Source organism: Parambassis ranga, chromosome 15 (assembly GCF_900634625.1).
Source record: "Parambassis ranga chromosome 15, fParRan2.1, whole genome shotgun sequence".
Taxonomy (NCBI): domain Eukaryota; kingdom Metazoa; phylum Chordata; class Actinopteri; family Ambassidae; genus Parambassis; species Parambassis ranga.
Genome location: NC_041035.1, coordinates 15730782 through 15748473, shown reverse-complemented (window position 1 = coordinate 15748473; position 17692 = coordinate 15730782). Strand labels below are relative to the sequence as shown.

The following is a 17692-nucleotide window of genomic DNA, read 5'->3' as shown; positions in this document are numbered from 1 at the left end:
TACCACTCCAGTAATTAGTTTTAGAAGCATTAGCCATGATAATGTAGGCACACAACATTTAGCAGGTTATGGAACCAATGATTAAAATACCCACCTTCAGTATAGTTGTCTTCTGGAAGCACAGACAGGCAAAGAGAAAGAGAGGAAGATATTCATTAAGCAGCATGCAGACTAGTACTGGCCGTTGCATGTCGTCACCATGCAAGGCAATAAACATCACATGCAAGTGAACTATTGTAACCCCTGCAGAGGATTTATGCACAAGCTCGCCCTCTTTGGTTCATACACTAAACTAAAGCACAGGGCAGAACTGTAACTACAGTAGATGAGCGCCTCTGAATATTGGATACAAGCCTGTGTTTGTTGGCGGCAGAGAAAACTGGTATCACAGTAAATGATTTAAGAACCAGCATTGATCATGACGTTGTAGATAGTGGGGTGGGGGGTGGAGGGGGGGGGTGTAAACAACACATAGAGGCATGATGCCTCATCCTGCTCTGTTAGGCACAGAATATCTTTTATTTATTTTAACTTACTTTTTAATACAATTGACTGTCTTTTGATATCAACAACTGTTTACATCAACAGACTTGATGGTTTATGTTCTGTTTACTGTCTACGTGTGATGAAATGCTTTGCAAGAAAAAGCCTAAAACAAATAGCAAGTAGTGATAAAGCAATGCCTCGTATATGTTTCATAATGATCAGCAGGGTCATGTGTCACTGGGTATCTATTCAGGTGATTTGGTTAACAGTACTGAAGGTGATGACCAGTGAGGACAAATTGGCAATGCAGAAAGGAGAATGCCTACCAAAAAACAATCTGGCACCTAACATTCATTATTTTATTTTTTTTAGCAGTCAGAGTGAGTTTTGTGGAGGTGAGGACACGTGAAATCTGTCACGCTAATAAAGCAGACAGCTGGAAAGATCACATGTTGGTAAAGTCATGGCAGACAGGTGAGGTAAACATGCCACCAGTGGGGAAAGTAATAGGTTTGATAAAACGATGTGAGTAGAAACATGCAAAAAATAATCCAATGGGAATGAGTGAAGGCCCATACACTGCTTATAAAAAGAAAACAGCAGATTATTATTCAAACTCTCACAGCGTTTATACAAAAAAATGAAATAAAATATGAAAAGAAAGCAAACAAAATGTTAAGATTTCTTTATTTTAACTTTCAGTATCAACCAAAATCAGAAAAGCATGCAATGGCTAATTAATACGCATTAATACACGCACACACACACAAAATAATCCCAAAATTAATTCAGTTATCACCATGCGACCAAAGAGGCACAGAACCCCAGCTCCACTATAAAATAAACTCCTACCTCTTTAAAATGGTTTCTTGGCCACATTTAAGGGATTTTTTGGACCCAAAACTTACCATCACCACTGGTTCCCCTTCCAAATCAGACACCATGCACAAAATCAATCCAAATAATCACTTTGTGAACAAGACAGCTCAGCAGGTTTTTTTTAGTTTACATAACAAAACCTGGTGTGCCCAATTTACTCAGGTTCCATTTTATTTACTTTAAAATGTTTTGTTGTTGTTTTTTGTATAAATTACCTCATTTATCCAAGCCCTTGAATACATATTCTGTTAAATTTTGATGAATTTAGACTGCAACATGTTTGCACATGAATCATATTCCCTCTCATTTAAAATAACAACAGGACGTTTAGATAAATGAGATTCTGTTGTTAAAAAATATACAAACATGCACTTTGTTCACAAAAAAATTGCTTGATGATGAGAAGCACGCTGCTGAAAAAGCATTCTGACAAGGCAAGCATGAAGCTGGCAGTTAGCAAAGTGAGAAACATGAAAGAAACATTTGCTGATGTCAAGAAAAGACCCCCCCCCCCCAAGACAGAAATTCTAAATTCTTCATTTAAATCTATATTTACTGAGTGACCCGTTTTGATGACTTAGGTTGTTGTCGTGCAATTAAAACTGCATTATACTGATTCCCTTCCTCTAATCATTGGTCATAAACTCCAAATTAAAGTTCAATTTTAAAGTATAATTACAAATTATTCCTGTTATTTAAGGTTTAGGCACATGCCCTCTTTAGTATTCTTATTAAGCCTGAAGCCATTTTCCTTATGTCATTTGAAACCCCTGAAATTCATAGATATAAATAACAATGTTTGTAATTCTGATACACATATAGCTGCTGCCTGAGTTTAATTTGATGAAGGATTATACTACGACCATTTATGCAAATTGTGTCCAGTAGTGTAAGCAAATCTGGTGAATCGATATTTAAGCAATGAGGTTTCAGTTGGTAGTGTACAGAGGAAAAGAGGCTTTCCTTTAGCAGCAGTATCACCTGACAGGAACCATTAAAACAAGCCCTCTATCACTCGCACAAACACATGCACACACACACACAAGCACACACACTTTCTTTCACAAATGTACCCAGCTGGTTACATTCTAATCCACAGACGTAAATCCATTTAATCCCCCTGACAAAGTGATCCCAGTGCTATTGTGCTGGTAACACTACACCAAAATGCACTCAACTGTCTATCAGACGATCTGCATCTCTGATGGTCTTACGCTGTTGATCATGCACATACTGTATGGGAAAATAATTACATTACTATTCAAGTCGATGCTTCACTAAATGAAACATCTGGTGTGTAAGAAGTAAAAAAATAAATAAGTCAGGAACGACAATTAAATTCATCCAGTGATTTTCTTTTTCGTTTTTGTGCCTCCTACAAACATGGTGACACTTCAACACAAGCTTGACCCTGTGACTGTGAGCTCAAAACTGTGACAACTGACTGCAGCCAAAGTGACAGAGCGTAGAAGGGAAAGAGCTAGCAGCGCTCAGACCACTATTATACAACACACAGGCTACCATCAGCCAGCCGGACAAAAAAAATGTCACTGAGACACACGGCTGTCCTGCAGTGTGACCGAAGTGTTCGCCTGAAAAGATGTGGCAAGAGCAGGGTTTGGGGAGGGGGTGGTGTGTGTGTGTGTGTGTTGGGGGGGTGGGGGGGGATGTTACATTTCACTTAAAAGAACATGTGTCACATTCACCAGACTCGGCATCCACTCATGGATACAATTCGTTTTTCTCTGCCATTTCACAATTTTAGAAAATGTCTGCTTGAATCAACCTTTTGTCACGTACTACAGCACTGCAGTGCATTTATTTATTTATTTTATTTTATTCAAAGTGTGTGCACCGATGCCTTTCTGTAACTTAATGTAACACTGCTTAAAAAAAATAACTATGTTAAAATTAATGTTAGACACAAAATCCACCATTGCTGTAGTGTTACTGTAATCTTGTAGAATTATGGAGCTCTGGGCTTTTTCACATGATTTGTCACGGATGTGCAAGGATTCATCACAAATAAGCTAACAACCCCCACCCACCTCCTGGCCTGCATTCAGGTTGCTGCTTGTTACCTACACAAAGAAAAGAAATATACCTGTTTTTCCTCAGGATTCTTAGTAAAATGTGCAGTAACAGCCATGTGAAGCAGCCTCCTGCAAGCATCATCTACAGGTTTTAGACTTCAGACTTTGACACTGCATCCATATTTGATGCACTCCTTATGTATGGATCATTATTTTGTGTCAGAGCATTATGTAAGTCTGGTATCCTGGTCATTAAAGACGAGACAGAATCATTAAAAAAAGGCAGTGTGGTAAAGTATTTAACCTGTATTATCATTCAATGAAGAAATGTGTTAAATAATATAATGAATTACTAAGCAGCTAACACTTCCCAATGAAAGCAGTTCAATTCCATTTTAAATAGCCGCAAACTGAAGTGGTTTATCGTGCCATGGTTGCTTCGGAATAAGTAGGTCAGCTGTAAAGTTTAATGGTGAAAAAAACAGAAACCCAAAGTTTGATTGCTGAAAATTCTATGTGAATATTAATATTTAACCATAGCAGATTTGAATGGCAGTAAGAGATAACTGCTTGTAAATATTAAATTAACCCTGCCAGGTAATGCAGTGTGTGTGACTGTTGGGTTATAGCTGTTTTTACTCATTAACTTAAGACGAAATTCACAAAATCAGGGTCGGGCATCGTGCACAAATTCATCTCACAACGTGCCAGACACACTCACCTATCAGGAGAGCAGCATGAGGAGGAGGAATGGTAATGATAATTTGCATTCATTTTGTTTTATTGGGAGTATTTCAGATCTTTCAGATGCCCTATTCAGGCATTGACTCACATTAGCTGATAGAACACAAAATAGATTTTAGTTTTTGCTTTGACTGAATCTTTCACACGTGGAGCTCTGAATGTGTGATTTCCATAAGAAGTAGCTTTGCACTGCATTGGTAAAATGATGTTATGTGAAAGTCTTATTTTCTTTACCAGTGTGGGACAATAGCTGGCCTGGAGCAACACGACCACACGCCCACCTCATCTTCTGAGGTGCCTCATTCGCTGACATAATGCCTTCCATTGGCTCCATAGTTTTGACTACACATGCTAAAGTTTGACCGTTTTATACCTTTATACCTACTTCATGCCCCCACTAGAATACTTTACTTCTACAGTACCTTTTTTTTACACTGACCTTTGACCTCCTGAAGTCATGTTCCGGCTGCGACATGGCCACTCTGGCTGATGCATGTTTCCACCAGACATGCCGCAGCACATTTCAGAAGTGTCCCAGAAGCAGCTCTCTGTTCAGCCTCACTAAAAATACACACCGAGTCTATTTTTGACAGAAGCCACGTCAGACACCACAAAGCAGATAGAGGGGACTGGATGTCAGACAAAGGCACAGTAACCGGTCAGTTTTTAAATTAAAACCTCTTGTGCAGACTTCCAATCATATATCACAGAGTTCTGTCCCTGGTGACAGGGCATTAGAATATGCTGGTACATGTAAACATTAGCATAATGTGAACAAAACTGGGGAGACGAAACTGTCATTTCTGAACAGATGAACAGCAGGTGACGTTTTTAATACACTAAGGTATCTCTCTAATTGTAACCAGTCATGTCATCACTACACCACCACAGTCCACAGTGAGCTCACTGCACAAGCTGCAGATTTGAAAAATTGTAGCAGGGAGGCTGTTCTGAAATCCCTCGTCGCACAGGCGCTTTAAGGGAAAATGTAAAAGCCTTGCAGCAAAGGTCAGACGATCGATTTGTTGTTAAATTACAATTTGGACCAAATCAAGAGTAATGAGTGTAAGAGAGGACTCATCTCTTAGTATCACAGCGCTTAAACCTAATGCATCTTTCTACCAGAGGAGTGTTAGCGGCATTGCACAACTCACCATCTCCTCCATTATCCTCCTCGAGGAACAGTAAGAGGGGAGACAGAGGGGAATGGGCCGAGTGACTGTCCACTCTGATGGAAACTGATCGCTCCCACTGCTGTGGATATTTCAACTCTGGCTAATTTTTGGCTCTCGCTAGCTGCGTCTGTCAATGCTGCACACTTTCAAGGCAGTGCAATCTTCATTTCATGTTTTTGGGAATGAGACAGTATCCAGTGTCTCTAGTTGAGTTATACATTGATGGGTTTCTTATTATAAACATATTCTGGATTTCAGAACTGGATTGCATGTTTATTATAAATATGTCTTAGCTATGGTATTAGCAAGCCATCAATGCACAGGGATGACTTGTATGGCCCTAATATTTACTTCTATTGCACATGTTTTTGATGATGTACGTGACACATTTTAGAAGAAATATGTTTTTAATTTTAGTGATGAAATCTAACATTTATCTTAATTAATGTCATTATGTAGCTACTCTGAGGTTCTCAGGACAGACAGTACTAAAAAAGTACCAATCCAGATATTTCCAAAGAGACAGAACAAAACAGAGAGGATTGTGGGAGCAGATGTGCTGAGGACCTTTCCATTCTTTTACATCTTGTGGGTTGGTATGATCCAACAGGATAATCAGAGCAGCTTAATACGGAAGTTCTAATAACCTTAATCCCAGGATTGACTGACAATATCTAGGAAAGCATTACAGATGTGCAGTCAATCTTTCTTTTTTTGTGATGAAGTGATGGAAGTGGAATTAGGAAATCAATGTAAACTGTGAGTTTATAAGCATTCACACAGCACCTTAAGGAACCTAGTAACCACAGCTCCCACTGTTGATGTATGACAAATCCCTATGTGAGGAGTAGCTCTTCAGCTAAAGTAAGAAACATTAATAAAGCACACTGAGCATTAAATACAGCCAGGTACTGTTAACATGAAGCTACATCTCACTCCCACTGTAAAAAAAAAGACAGAACTGTAAAAAAGTCCAACCAATAATCTGCTTTGACTGAAGTACTGTTTTAATCATCTATTTATTGAATTCACAGTTTATATGGAGAGTAAATCCTCTCCACACAAGAGAAGGTGTTTTCCTTGAATGAACTGCAGTCAAGTCAGGTTTGTTTGTGCGATGATTTCTTAGAATGTCATGATAAAAAAGTGTTCCTGAAAAACTGCTTCATCTTCACTCCATCATTAGCGTGACAGCTTTCAAATTATGGCAGTGCACTTTCGACTCGTTCTTAGTGCGTCTGCCGACTCTCGTGAATGACAACAGCCAACGAGCAGCATCAAAGGCAACTGATGTTCAAAGTGAGATTTTCATCTACCGGCTGGAATTTAAAGAGAGTTGCCTCTAAACAGGTTAGATTATGAATCTGATTAAGGGGTAATCAAACCCTCCAGATTGCACAGAAACCACCTAGTAATTAAACTAATTGAAATATTATTTTATTTTAACATATTCTGAGTATAAATATCTGTGATGGACAAACTAAGTCAGGACTGAGATCTTATAGTCATATATCACAATCAGTGGGTGAAGGTATTCAGTCTGTAGATAAACTATAAGCTCCATATGCCAGCTTAACATGCTCTGATAAGAAACAGCTCGGTTTAATATGAGTGTGTGTGTGTGTGTGTGACATGGATATTCAAATGTGTTTATTTGTGCTCTGGGACGAATCCCGTTAAAGGAGGAGTTTGGTGTCAAAGAATTTCACAAACACCCTTTGACAGTCAGGAGCAAATGTATTTAAACAAGGCAGAAATCCTCCGGGAAAATCCCTCTAATCTTTTGATCCCAATATCTGTCTTTGGACTCAGAGACAGCAGTATACTATTAATCTGCTTTTGTCTGAGTGAAGCTGCAGGAGGCCTGGAGACAGAATGACACTTTAAGAGATACAGTGCGGTCACATGGTTTGTGCTCATACAATGACAGACATGCCTGAAAGGGAGCGATCATTCATCTTCCCGTGTGCTGTCTCAAAGCACTACCATTCAGATGCATGTTCAAGTGGAGTCAAAGGAGCAGCTAAAAAATGGTAGTGCCACTTTTCAAAAGTCAAACAGGGCGGCTTCTTCATCACAAACTTTATTGACTTTATTATAATGTACATTGTCAAGGTGTCAAGGTGAATATTTTTCTAACTTGACTCATAAATGAGTGAACGAACCTGCATTTCCTTCTTTTACAGAACTCACTGAGAACTTGGAGCAACATGGAGAACATTTAACACAATATTAGCTTTTTAGATTTTATCTTCGCTCACTTTCTGATGTTTTGATCCATTTCCTTTAATATTGCTCCAGCTACACTTAATGGCTTTATTATACAATTGTCTGTTTTAATATTTTGGCTCATTACCAGTATTTTATTGTATGTGCTTACTTATTCTTCTTGCCTAGTTATATATAAATAAATAAAGGCATATGTAGCCTCCTCACTGTATTCTGATTGGAAGAATGACTTCTCAAAAGCGGCTAAAGCTAAAAAAGGGACTCTGCATGTAATCACTGATGTGTTACATGCATGTACATCTTGTAGCTGACAGTAGTTTTAAGTATAGTCATGTAGTTTAGTAGAATAGAAAGTGAAATTAAAATACTCTCAAGCATCTTGGCCTGTAAAGTCACTGTGAATTGGTTTTCCACTCTATTGTTACTTTCAGTGTATGAAGTTTTCCTAAGGGATACAACTTGGCTCAAAATGTGCAGCATTGGCTTGAGGCACAAAGCCAGCTAAACCAAAGAGAAATTTCACTTTGAATGGATTGGTTGCTCCTTCATGCAGAAACAGACAGTGTTCAGAAGCTGCCCTGCACAGCTGTTGTGACACTTGAAGTCACAGTGGTCCCGCAGTAGACAGGACAGCCAAATTGTCAATCAAAATATTGTGCAGCAGTAGAACCATATCTGTGTTTCAGTGGTACTGTAAATACCCATAAAGCACTGTCACCTGTTGTATTCTTCTACAACAACCCTGTGCTAGCTGTTCATCACCAACCTGCAGAAGTAGTTACCATAGGAGCACAGCTGATTTACCTGTTGATACCATAACACACCCCAAAAGTGAACACAACGCCTGTTTAAGGTCTGCTGAAAGAGTAAATATGCAACTCCATGAAAGCAACTACCCTTTATCGACCTCTAATTCACCAGTTCAATCAGGCTAGACAAAGAAGTGAAAAAAGTAATTACATTAAGGCTGCAGTAACAGCCACAAATTGTTCCAAAGCACTGAAAGTGTCTCTTGTTAGACATAAGCAAACTTTCTAATTTGCAAGTCGTTGCTAGGAGCATTTGTCCAGGGGCCATATGTTTACTAATAAGACCATTATTAGCCTAACTGGCTGCTAAGAATCACAGGGAATCTAATTTGAAGCTACCACAGTCAATATTATCATGCAGTCTAAAATCATTACTGGAAATAAGAGCTACTATAAACCGTCATACCTGGATGATGGAGGGTTGTGACTTGTTCCCCATTCTTGCATAAAGACATGGCACAAGCCACTGTCTAATCATGAAAGGTGGAATGGAACGCTTTAGTGGGCACTGGGTGCAAAGCATTATACACCAAAATATAAAATGGCAACATCAGTCCATAAAGGCATTCATTTCCCAACAATAAAAACTCCTTTAGTTGCTTCCTAATTTGCTTTAAACAGCAAAATGTCAACTTTACGCAGTCATCATCATGTTTTTGGTTGAGTTTTATTGTGTTTTATTGAACCTTTCTTGTGAACCTTCGTTTGTAGCCTTTTCATTTTTCTATCATTCTATTTTCTGTGAGAATGGTAACACAATGAGACAAGATTGTCATATACAATAATAAAAGTTGTAATTGTGGCAATGTCAGAGTCAACAAACCAGCGCCATAACAAATATAACATGTAACAAGCAGCAGCCTATGATTCAAAGCCTTAACTACAAAAAAATCTAATTAGACAGGCTGTGGCTAAAATTAATCTTTCCAGCTCATATGATTAGTGGAATAAAAACAAGCAACCTTGAGCTATTTTTCATTGTCTCTACATTTGCTGTGCTGTACAAATAGGTTTGAAGCAAGAGGAAACATTAAAGTTTCAAAGAAGAGTCCTTGCTGTAGAAACATACACACCCAGGACCAAAGCAGGTTCAAATGATACTAGATACAGTATACAGCTATGTGTTTGTTCCTGAAGCAGCATAAAGTACAGATTAGTTGTGACGTGTTCTTAACATTTATCACAGCTGATGATGATTCAAATGCGAAGATAGGTGTGACGTAATTTCCCCTTACTGTAGGCTACAGTCATTTTAGTGCTGTGTCATCATGCATTAGCAGCTTCATCAAGGTGCTCGAGTTAAGGAACTGTGTCCTGTATGTGATGTTAGTTTAAGGGACATCTAACTGTGTCTACGAGCTATGCTTTTGGCTAAAATCATGAAATTAAAGTGCATTACAGTTATTTACTGTCAGCACAAAATGACAAATGTAATGCTGTGCAGCCTTAGCTGGAGCCTGCCCTACTTTTTTATCTTTTTTTTTTTTACCTGATTGTTTTTATGTATGATAAAATAAAAACCAACATCATTTCATTTTATCAGGATAAAATATGGAGCTATGCAAAGCATCTATGTTATTTCTCTAATGAGAAACAAAGGGACAGATTCTGAGAACTTACTGACCAAGTGCATTTAAATAATTGTTTTAACCGATCAGAGGGATTTGTACGCGAGTGTGTGTGTGTGTGTGAGAGAGAGAGAGAGGTCATGTAATGTGCAAGCTTGTGGTTGGACAGGGGAGAGTTGACAGGTCTGGTGGCAAATCCTATAATCCTTTCATCTGATCAAAGTAATACAACAGCTTTTAAGTTATTTAATGGAAGGTATACATTTTAAACTGCCATGGGCTTCCATGCACTGTATAGAAATCAGAACTTGTAGAACATCAGAGGACACATCTATAGTGCATTATTTTTTGTTTTAAATTACAATTAAATTTAGCCTGGATGCTTGCATTGACACAGTTTATTTTGGAGGTGCTAGCACACTAGCATCTAAACGGCATTTTAAATTTATAGTCTAAAGAATAGCACATTACCCTGAGGTAAAAACACACTCTCTAGTTGCTAGAACATCTGGCAAAGGTACACTTTGTTGGATTCTTTCATTCAGATGATATACGATGATTATATGATTATATATATGTGTATGATTATACAGATTTAGCACTGATGACTGCAGTAGGAGGTAAACCTCAACAGTTACCATGCATGTTTTTTTTTCACTGCAGAGTTAGTATTACTTAGTTTCCATAGCCTGGTTACAAATGCACAGTTATTAAAAATACAATTACTGACAGAGCGCGGACTAAACAGTTCTCTATTGTAATTCTTTTCTTGGGAGGCATAATATTATTATTACGACTTTTTCTGCATATTTTGACAATTCTAGGAGCCCCGTTGCACCTCTTTTCTCCATTTCAGTTATTAGTTCTGCTCAGACTCACGGCTGCATTAGGCTATTTTTATAGTAACAAAGCAAGACAAACTCAATGAGGATTATCATTCCAGCTCCAATTGTTGCACATTGTTTTGGATTTTTTAGCAACTATAATGTCACAGTTCAGTCTCACTTCTTACATTTCAACCAGCATACACTAAAAGACACTGTACAACCAGAAGGAAGCAGCATTATAACTCAATATGAATGTTGGTTCAGGGGTTCCTAACAACAGCTTTATACAATAAAAGATTAGTTGTTAACTGAATATGAATATATATATATATATATATAATATGAATATATATATATATATATATATATATATATATATATATATATATATATATATATATATATATATATATATACACTATATATACACTATAAAAAGCACCAAACAATTGACTAAAGGACACATTTACATAATGACATAATACATGTCATGTTCCTCTTCGAAAAGCTACTTGTTATAGTGATGAAAGAGGGAGTGGCTGGTCAACTGTGTGAGAGTATGAGGTGCTGACATCTGTGTGAGAGTATAATGTAACTCTAACCCAATCTCTGCTCGTGTCTTTAGCATAATTTCATCAGGCAGTTCAGAAGCACGGCAGCTGAGATGAGTGCTTTAGTCCTGCACTATACTCTGCAGCTGTCTGGGGTGACGACAGCAAACATCTCTGGTGACAAATTGCCTGTTTGTCTCTTTTTGTCAGCCACCATCTTGAAATGATTCTGGACAACTCCTAAATGTGGAAAAAGTGAGTCATTTGGCACTGTGCCTGTTGCAAAGATAAAATTAGGGTGAACAGGTTTCAATGTAGGTTTGGGGTTTTATCCCAATTAGGGACTACTATTTAGTACCAGACCACATTCACCCCATGAAAATTTAGATTTAAGGTTCTTGTATGTGTCAAAAAAAGACCATAAGGTTTCGCTTATTATCATCACTACAGCACCAGCTTCTATTACCATGAAGGAAGTAAACCCATGTAACAATGCCATCACGCAGCCTTAGAACATTAGATTTTGCTTCGCTCGTCCTCAGACTGAAATGATACAACTAATTAGTTATTTCATGGGTATTATTCTATTAACATTAGTAGCCACCCTGGTGTGATAATCTCTTCTGATTTCTTGACTAATGAGACACACTCACAGGAAATATGTAGATTCACAGTGCAATTGCAACAACCATACTTTTCAAGGCGTTTCGAGTCAATGTACCCTTGAACATGACCCCGGACAGTGAGATATTTACCTTTAAATTAACCTAAAACATCAGGTTAATTGTTCCTACTAAAGAAGTTGATTAATTGTGTTACAATTAATTCAAATAAGTTGTTTAGTGAATTTATTTTACAGTCACTCCGAAATATTTATTCATAAAGCTGCTTTGCTTTGTCCTTAATTAGATCCTTGTAAGCTGATATTTTTAGAAGACTATAACCTGACTAACATTAAGGAGTACAGCAATAAGAAGATGGTCATTCTACATAATTCAAAGCAGTTGAATGTTGTTGTTGTTGAAGAAGAAGTCATTACTTATGCATTTAGTACAGGGGGATTATCCTGAAGAAGACCTCTCACAGGGCTACATGTTCCAAGAAAAGGTGACATAAAATCATGTGTCCTTTTGCACCTCAGTGAGAAGAGTCGCCCAGCAGCTACTTGGCTATTAATTGATAAATGCACTAAATCTTCTATTTATCAAATACAAATTGTGTAACAAGGATTAAAGAGATTAAACAGAAAGACCTTTCCCATCGTTTGTGCTGACATCACCTTCATATTAATATCCTGAAGTTTATTTTTGCTGCAGTAAACAAAGCTAAATGCAGTACAGTACGAGACAGTCTGCTCTTGAAAGTAGCAAAAGAAAACTGTGTTGCATGATGTGTCCAAGTATATTTACTGCCACGGTTAATTTTTGATCCAGATTTATTCACAGCACTTTGATGCAGTATTGCAGCACAGTCTTTTCATTCTCACTGATGGGGAGTCGTTTAAATAAACAAATACTTATAGCTGCCCAACACTGAGAGCCTGTTAGTGAACTACAGCAAACATCATTCATTGCGTCAGTGCCTGAGGTTGGTAAAAAGAGCCTGCACTCCTTCCCATTGTGCTAACACCACTAACAAAACCATGCATGAAGCAGAAAATAACACACAGCCTACAGAACCCACTGCTGTATGCAGAGGACATTATAATTAGTGCTGTTTCATATTTGCCTCAATAACAAATGGCAATTAGATAGGAATATCTAATGCTCCGGTAGTAAGTTATCCAGTGCTTTTCTTAATGAGCTTATTGTTAATAAAAGATTTATGTGCGTGAATAAAGATATATAAAATGTAAATTAGATATGGCCACCATTAAAATGATACTTAAAGTCCATCAGAATTTGAATAAGCATGAAAATAAATAAATAACACATACACTCTCACACCCTTCCCACATCGCCTGACCAACACATCCTCACCACCACAGTAGTAAGCTGCCAACCTGTGGTAAGCTGCACTGCACTGAATACCGTGAATACTGATACATCTTCACAAGACATGCTGATATTATGGTTGCAATGTTAGGCTGTAACAGAGCGACAATATTCTTACTACCTCAAAGAAGCCTATGTTCTCTTTGTGTATTGATTTACTGGCTCTCTGGTTCTTTTATTCTACTTCATTGCACTGCAGAATTTACAGCTACTAGAATAATTAAATCAACGCAGCTTAGTCGCGTTCTGTTTGAGTTTTTGCTTTTTTTTCCTGTAAGTATGATAATAACAGAACATAAATCTGTTTACTTTCACTTGAGTTCTGCTTAACAGCAAGACTAAAGTATCAATGAAATAATGAACTTTCGTCACTGGCAACTGGCATCAAACGTAACCAGATAGTATTTGTGTTCTCTTCCGTTGCCAGCACTGCACTAAAGTGCAGTGAAGTTTTTTATACTGTATGAAGTCACTCATGTTTACTCCATCTGACTCGTAGATGATTACTCCTGCTCTTCCTTCTCAGGTAAACCATTGGAGATGTTTCATAGGTCAACCAATCCCCACAGACCCATTTGATAAGAATGAGAGACACCTCTGGGTATGCAGAACACCTGCATGTTTTGCTAATGAGGCCTTGCAGGAGAGTCATTCATTACAAACAACAGACTATATGGCACATCAGTGGCACACGGCATAAAACAAATATTTGGCTTCAGCCAAATAGAGGAAGGGAATGCCTTACTTTTAGACTGATTTTACTGAATTGGCTACTGAGGCGATGTTTACTTAATGCATGAATCCATGTCTTACCTTCACTGCAGTCCTTTCCCTGGAAGCCAGTCTGTGAGCAGTCACACGTTGGTTCGTTGTTAATCAAACTGCAGACTCCTCCATTTAAGCATGTGTTGGCCGTACCACAAAGGTCCGTTAAGACCCCTTCACTGTTAATCATTATGGACTCCGTGTTGTTGACCTTTACGTCTGTTATCCATCCAGTGAAAGGCAGCTGATCCTTGACTACTGCCGACGTCAGTCGCAACGCCACAGATCGTAATTCCGGTGGTATTCCACCAACAAACAAAGGGCTGAAAACAGTCATATCCCGTCTTTTCGACTTCACCTCCACCCACTTTATCTCACCGTCCACCATTAGGGTTGTGATCTTAAAGTTTCTCCTTATCGTGACTGTGTGCCACTGGCTGTCGTTGACCGCTGTGTCGGACACAACGGTTGCAGGCTCAGCACAGAAGATTGAGAAACGAAGGCTGAGTTTTCCATTCAGTATGAAAAGTTCTAAAAAGTCACAGAATCCCTCATCGTCGAAGTAAACTAGCAGCCCCTGGGAACTCTTTGTTTTCATGTTGAAGCTCATTTCACTTTCACAACAAGCATTCCACACTGGAAATCTAGCCCATTGTCCCTCAGCACCTGTAAATTCTAGACACGTGCCTATTTCTACAAAGCAGCAAATGAGCAGCCCAACCCATAAGATATGGGCAGTGTGCGGCTTTTGTAAAACCATTGTGCGATCACAAATTGTAGGTGTGACGTAAAGGGTTAAATGTACTTATAATAACCTTTGCTGCAGCAAAAAGTGAGTTGGGTTGACTGTGAGAGATTGGCATAGAACTGTCTACGTAGACATACAAGTGTGAACTGATTCATTGTAAGAGAAAAGATTACATGCTATGATGTATGCATTTATATATATATTATAATATAGGCTTGGCAAACATTTATGGCCCGCAGCAAACACCATTACCTCACACTGTCCAGGCCACTGGCCAAACCTCTCACTGTTCCCGCCAAAATAGTTTGAACTGTGTAAAGGTCCTCTCTGCCATGGCTATTTAGAGCAAAGTGACAGAGATTCAAATATCCACTGGGCACACTCGGTCTAATTTATGTAATTATGGAACAGTCCCTTCTGGTGCCAGTTAGTGTGTGCACGGTTTCACTTGAGTTGAAATGGCAGCTTTAATCTTCATGTTCATGCCAGCATTCTTTGGCGGGTAACTGGAAGCCTTGCTCAGGGCTTTTCACACCGCATCCTCGGTTGCAAAGAGAAAAAATGCCATATGGACCCACGTTGGCTGATAAGCTCAGCAAAAGAAGCAGTCTGTATGTCTGTCTGTCTGTCTGTCAAGGCAGTCCCACAGTCTCAAAGCTCTCTGCAAAAGAAAAGCAAATTTAATACAGCATCAGCATTTTCACCGTATCCATTTCCAAATCCACGCCGACCAGAGCTTTAATCAAAAGTCAGAATTAATGCTGTGTTTAAGGCACACGCACAAGCAGACAGGCAATAAAAGCCAGAGAGGCCTTTGTTACAACAAACACAAGCCATATCATTAGATTAAGATCACGCAGGGCTTTCCAGGAAGACAATCACAGATTCCAACTCTGTGCTGCTGTTTCTGTAACATCTTAACATGCATCTCCTTCCAGATGGAAACAGCATGAACGTGCATCATAAAAAGAGATCAGTGAATTAGGTTTGATTTGTGATCTGCACATCTCCCAGTCACACCAAAGTAAGAGCTGATTTACATTTGTAATTTTTTAATATTTTTTTTCACTTATTACAACTTCTGCATTATCAGCAGCATTCAGTCCTACAGGGCATCAATGATCTGCCCTCAACTGAAGCCCTAACATGAGAAAAAGTGCGTCATTTGATTCACAATGGTCGGTTTGTGTAAGACAAACCAGTCGGACTGCTGCCACTGGATCTCAGTCAGAACCCAAAATCTGCTCCTCATCACCATGTTTGCCTCGTCAACACATCTTTTTTAAACACTTTTAGCTATTTAATCATCTGCATGTTCTTCCAGTTATAACAAATCGTGTTCAATATTTCAAGAAAAAGACGAAGTCGCCTTAAAAGCTCCGCAATTAGTTTGCATTTCAAAGAAGAAAAACGCGTATAGCTGCACGGAATGTAGATCGGTTTACTTGAAAGCGCTGCACTTTCCACAGCGCGAAACATCTTCTCAGTTTACAGCAAATCACTGAAATAATGAAACAGAGGACTAGAATTTAGCGTTTCACTCGTTTTACCCCAAACCTCTCAGCATCCCTGTTCTCGCCATCATCTCATCAATAAAATGCCCCATACCTTAACATCTTACCCTGGATGACAGCTGGAAGGGGCGCACTATAATTAGAGTGTTATTTTATGCCCACATCTGCGACATCTTATCAGACCTTAACAACTATTAAATACCGTAAAAATAAGATGATTTTTTCTTTACCTTTGCGCGTACACGTTTACTTCTACGGGACCCTAAATAGTTGGAACAAGAGTGGAAGAAAAAAAAAATGCGATTTCATGCAAAGCACCGCGAACTGATATCCTGTTAACAACCACACTGTCCTTATGTATTTTCGGTTTGTTTGAGAGCCCTGTGCCTCAAATCCTCTTTGACGAAACCTTCACATCAAGATCTGCTTTCAAGTGAATCACAGCAGCGAGAGAGAGAGAGAGAGAGGGAGAGGGAGAGAGAGGGGGAGACAGAGAGAGACAGAGAGGGAGACGGGTCTACTTTGACTCTAACTCCACTAAAAAAAACCTTAGTGACAAAAATAATTACCTTACATATTCTCTCCTCCAAATGGATTTTCAGATTAAAAACAAAAACAAAATCAAAACAACTCAATAGAAAATGAAGCCGCCGGATGGAGTTATAGTGCCAAGCGCACGGCGAAAATCCAGTTATCTTTGTGGAAGAGAAGGTGCAATCTGGTTTCCCTGTTGAGCTTATCCAGCGACTGTCAGGAGCCACAGACAGAGCGTATCACGTGTCTCTCCGTGATGTCTACCGGGGAGGGGCTGAATGCAGTACCTTGGACAGCGCCTCTGCCTATACACAAGCATCCATCCACGGACATCCACGGCGAGGGCAACTTTAGAGATCAGGCTTATGAAAACTGATGTGATTGATGAATTCAATGCCCTAAAGAACATACTCGGAAATAGTTTATGTCACTGTAATTGGGGCAAACTGTTTTTTATTCAAACATGTGAACAGTATGATCCTAAAAAATGCTGCCTAAAGAAAGAACATGAAAGAGGATAACTAAGAGTTATTATGATCCAGCCGACTGAGTGCCAAGGAGTGTTTAATGCCCACATTTCAAGTAGTGCTATATTTTTTATGGCATATTTAAAGTTCATCGTACATTTATTACATCCTACAGTGTCCTCGAGGATGATCTTTGTATTTCATACTTCATGAGGTATAATGGGAATAACCTTACAGCATATGGGCAGTGTGTTTAGAATAATGGAACACATGTAAGAAAGTGACTTACTACATTTAAAACACAAAACAGATGCAAAAAGTAGATGTGACCCTATTTTTTAACAGTATTAGAAAAGTGGTTGTAGTTTA

The 17692-nt window shown here is 38.7% G+C and overlaps 1 protein-coding gene across 1 annotated transcript in view; it reads right to left on the bottom strand.

The window, feature by feature from the left end:
• The window catches only part of LOC114447828 (neurexin-1a-like), a 212632-nt gene extending 195604 nt beyond the window's left edge, over nt 1–17028 (bottom strand). Inside the window, exons 1-3 of the mRNA XM_028424324.1 lie at nt 16892–17028; nt 14109–15469; nt 95–112 (exon numbers count right to left, since the gene is read on the bottom strand). Of these exons, the coding sequence (XP_028280125.1) occupies nt 95–112; nt 14109–14820 (730 nt within the window). The 5' untranslated portion in view covers nt 14821–15469; nt 16892–17028. The remainder of the gene's footprint in view (nt 1–94; nt 113–14108; nt 15470–16891) is intronic.
• Between the last annotated feature and the right edge of the window lie 664 nt (nt 17029–17692).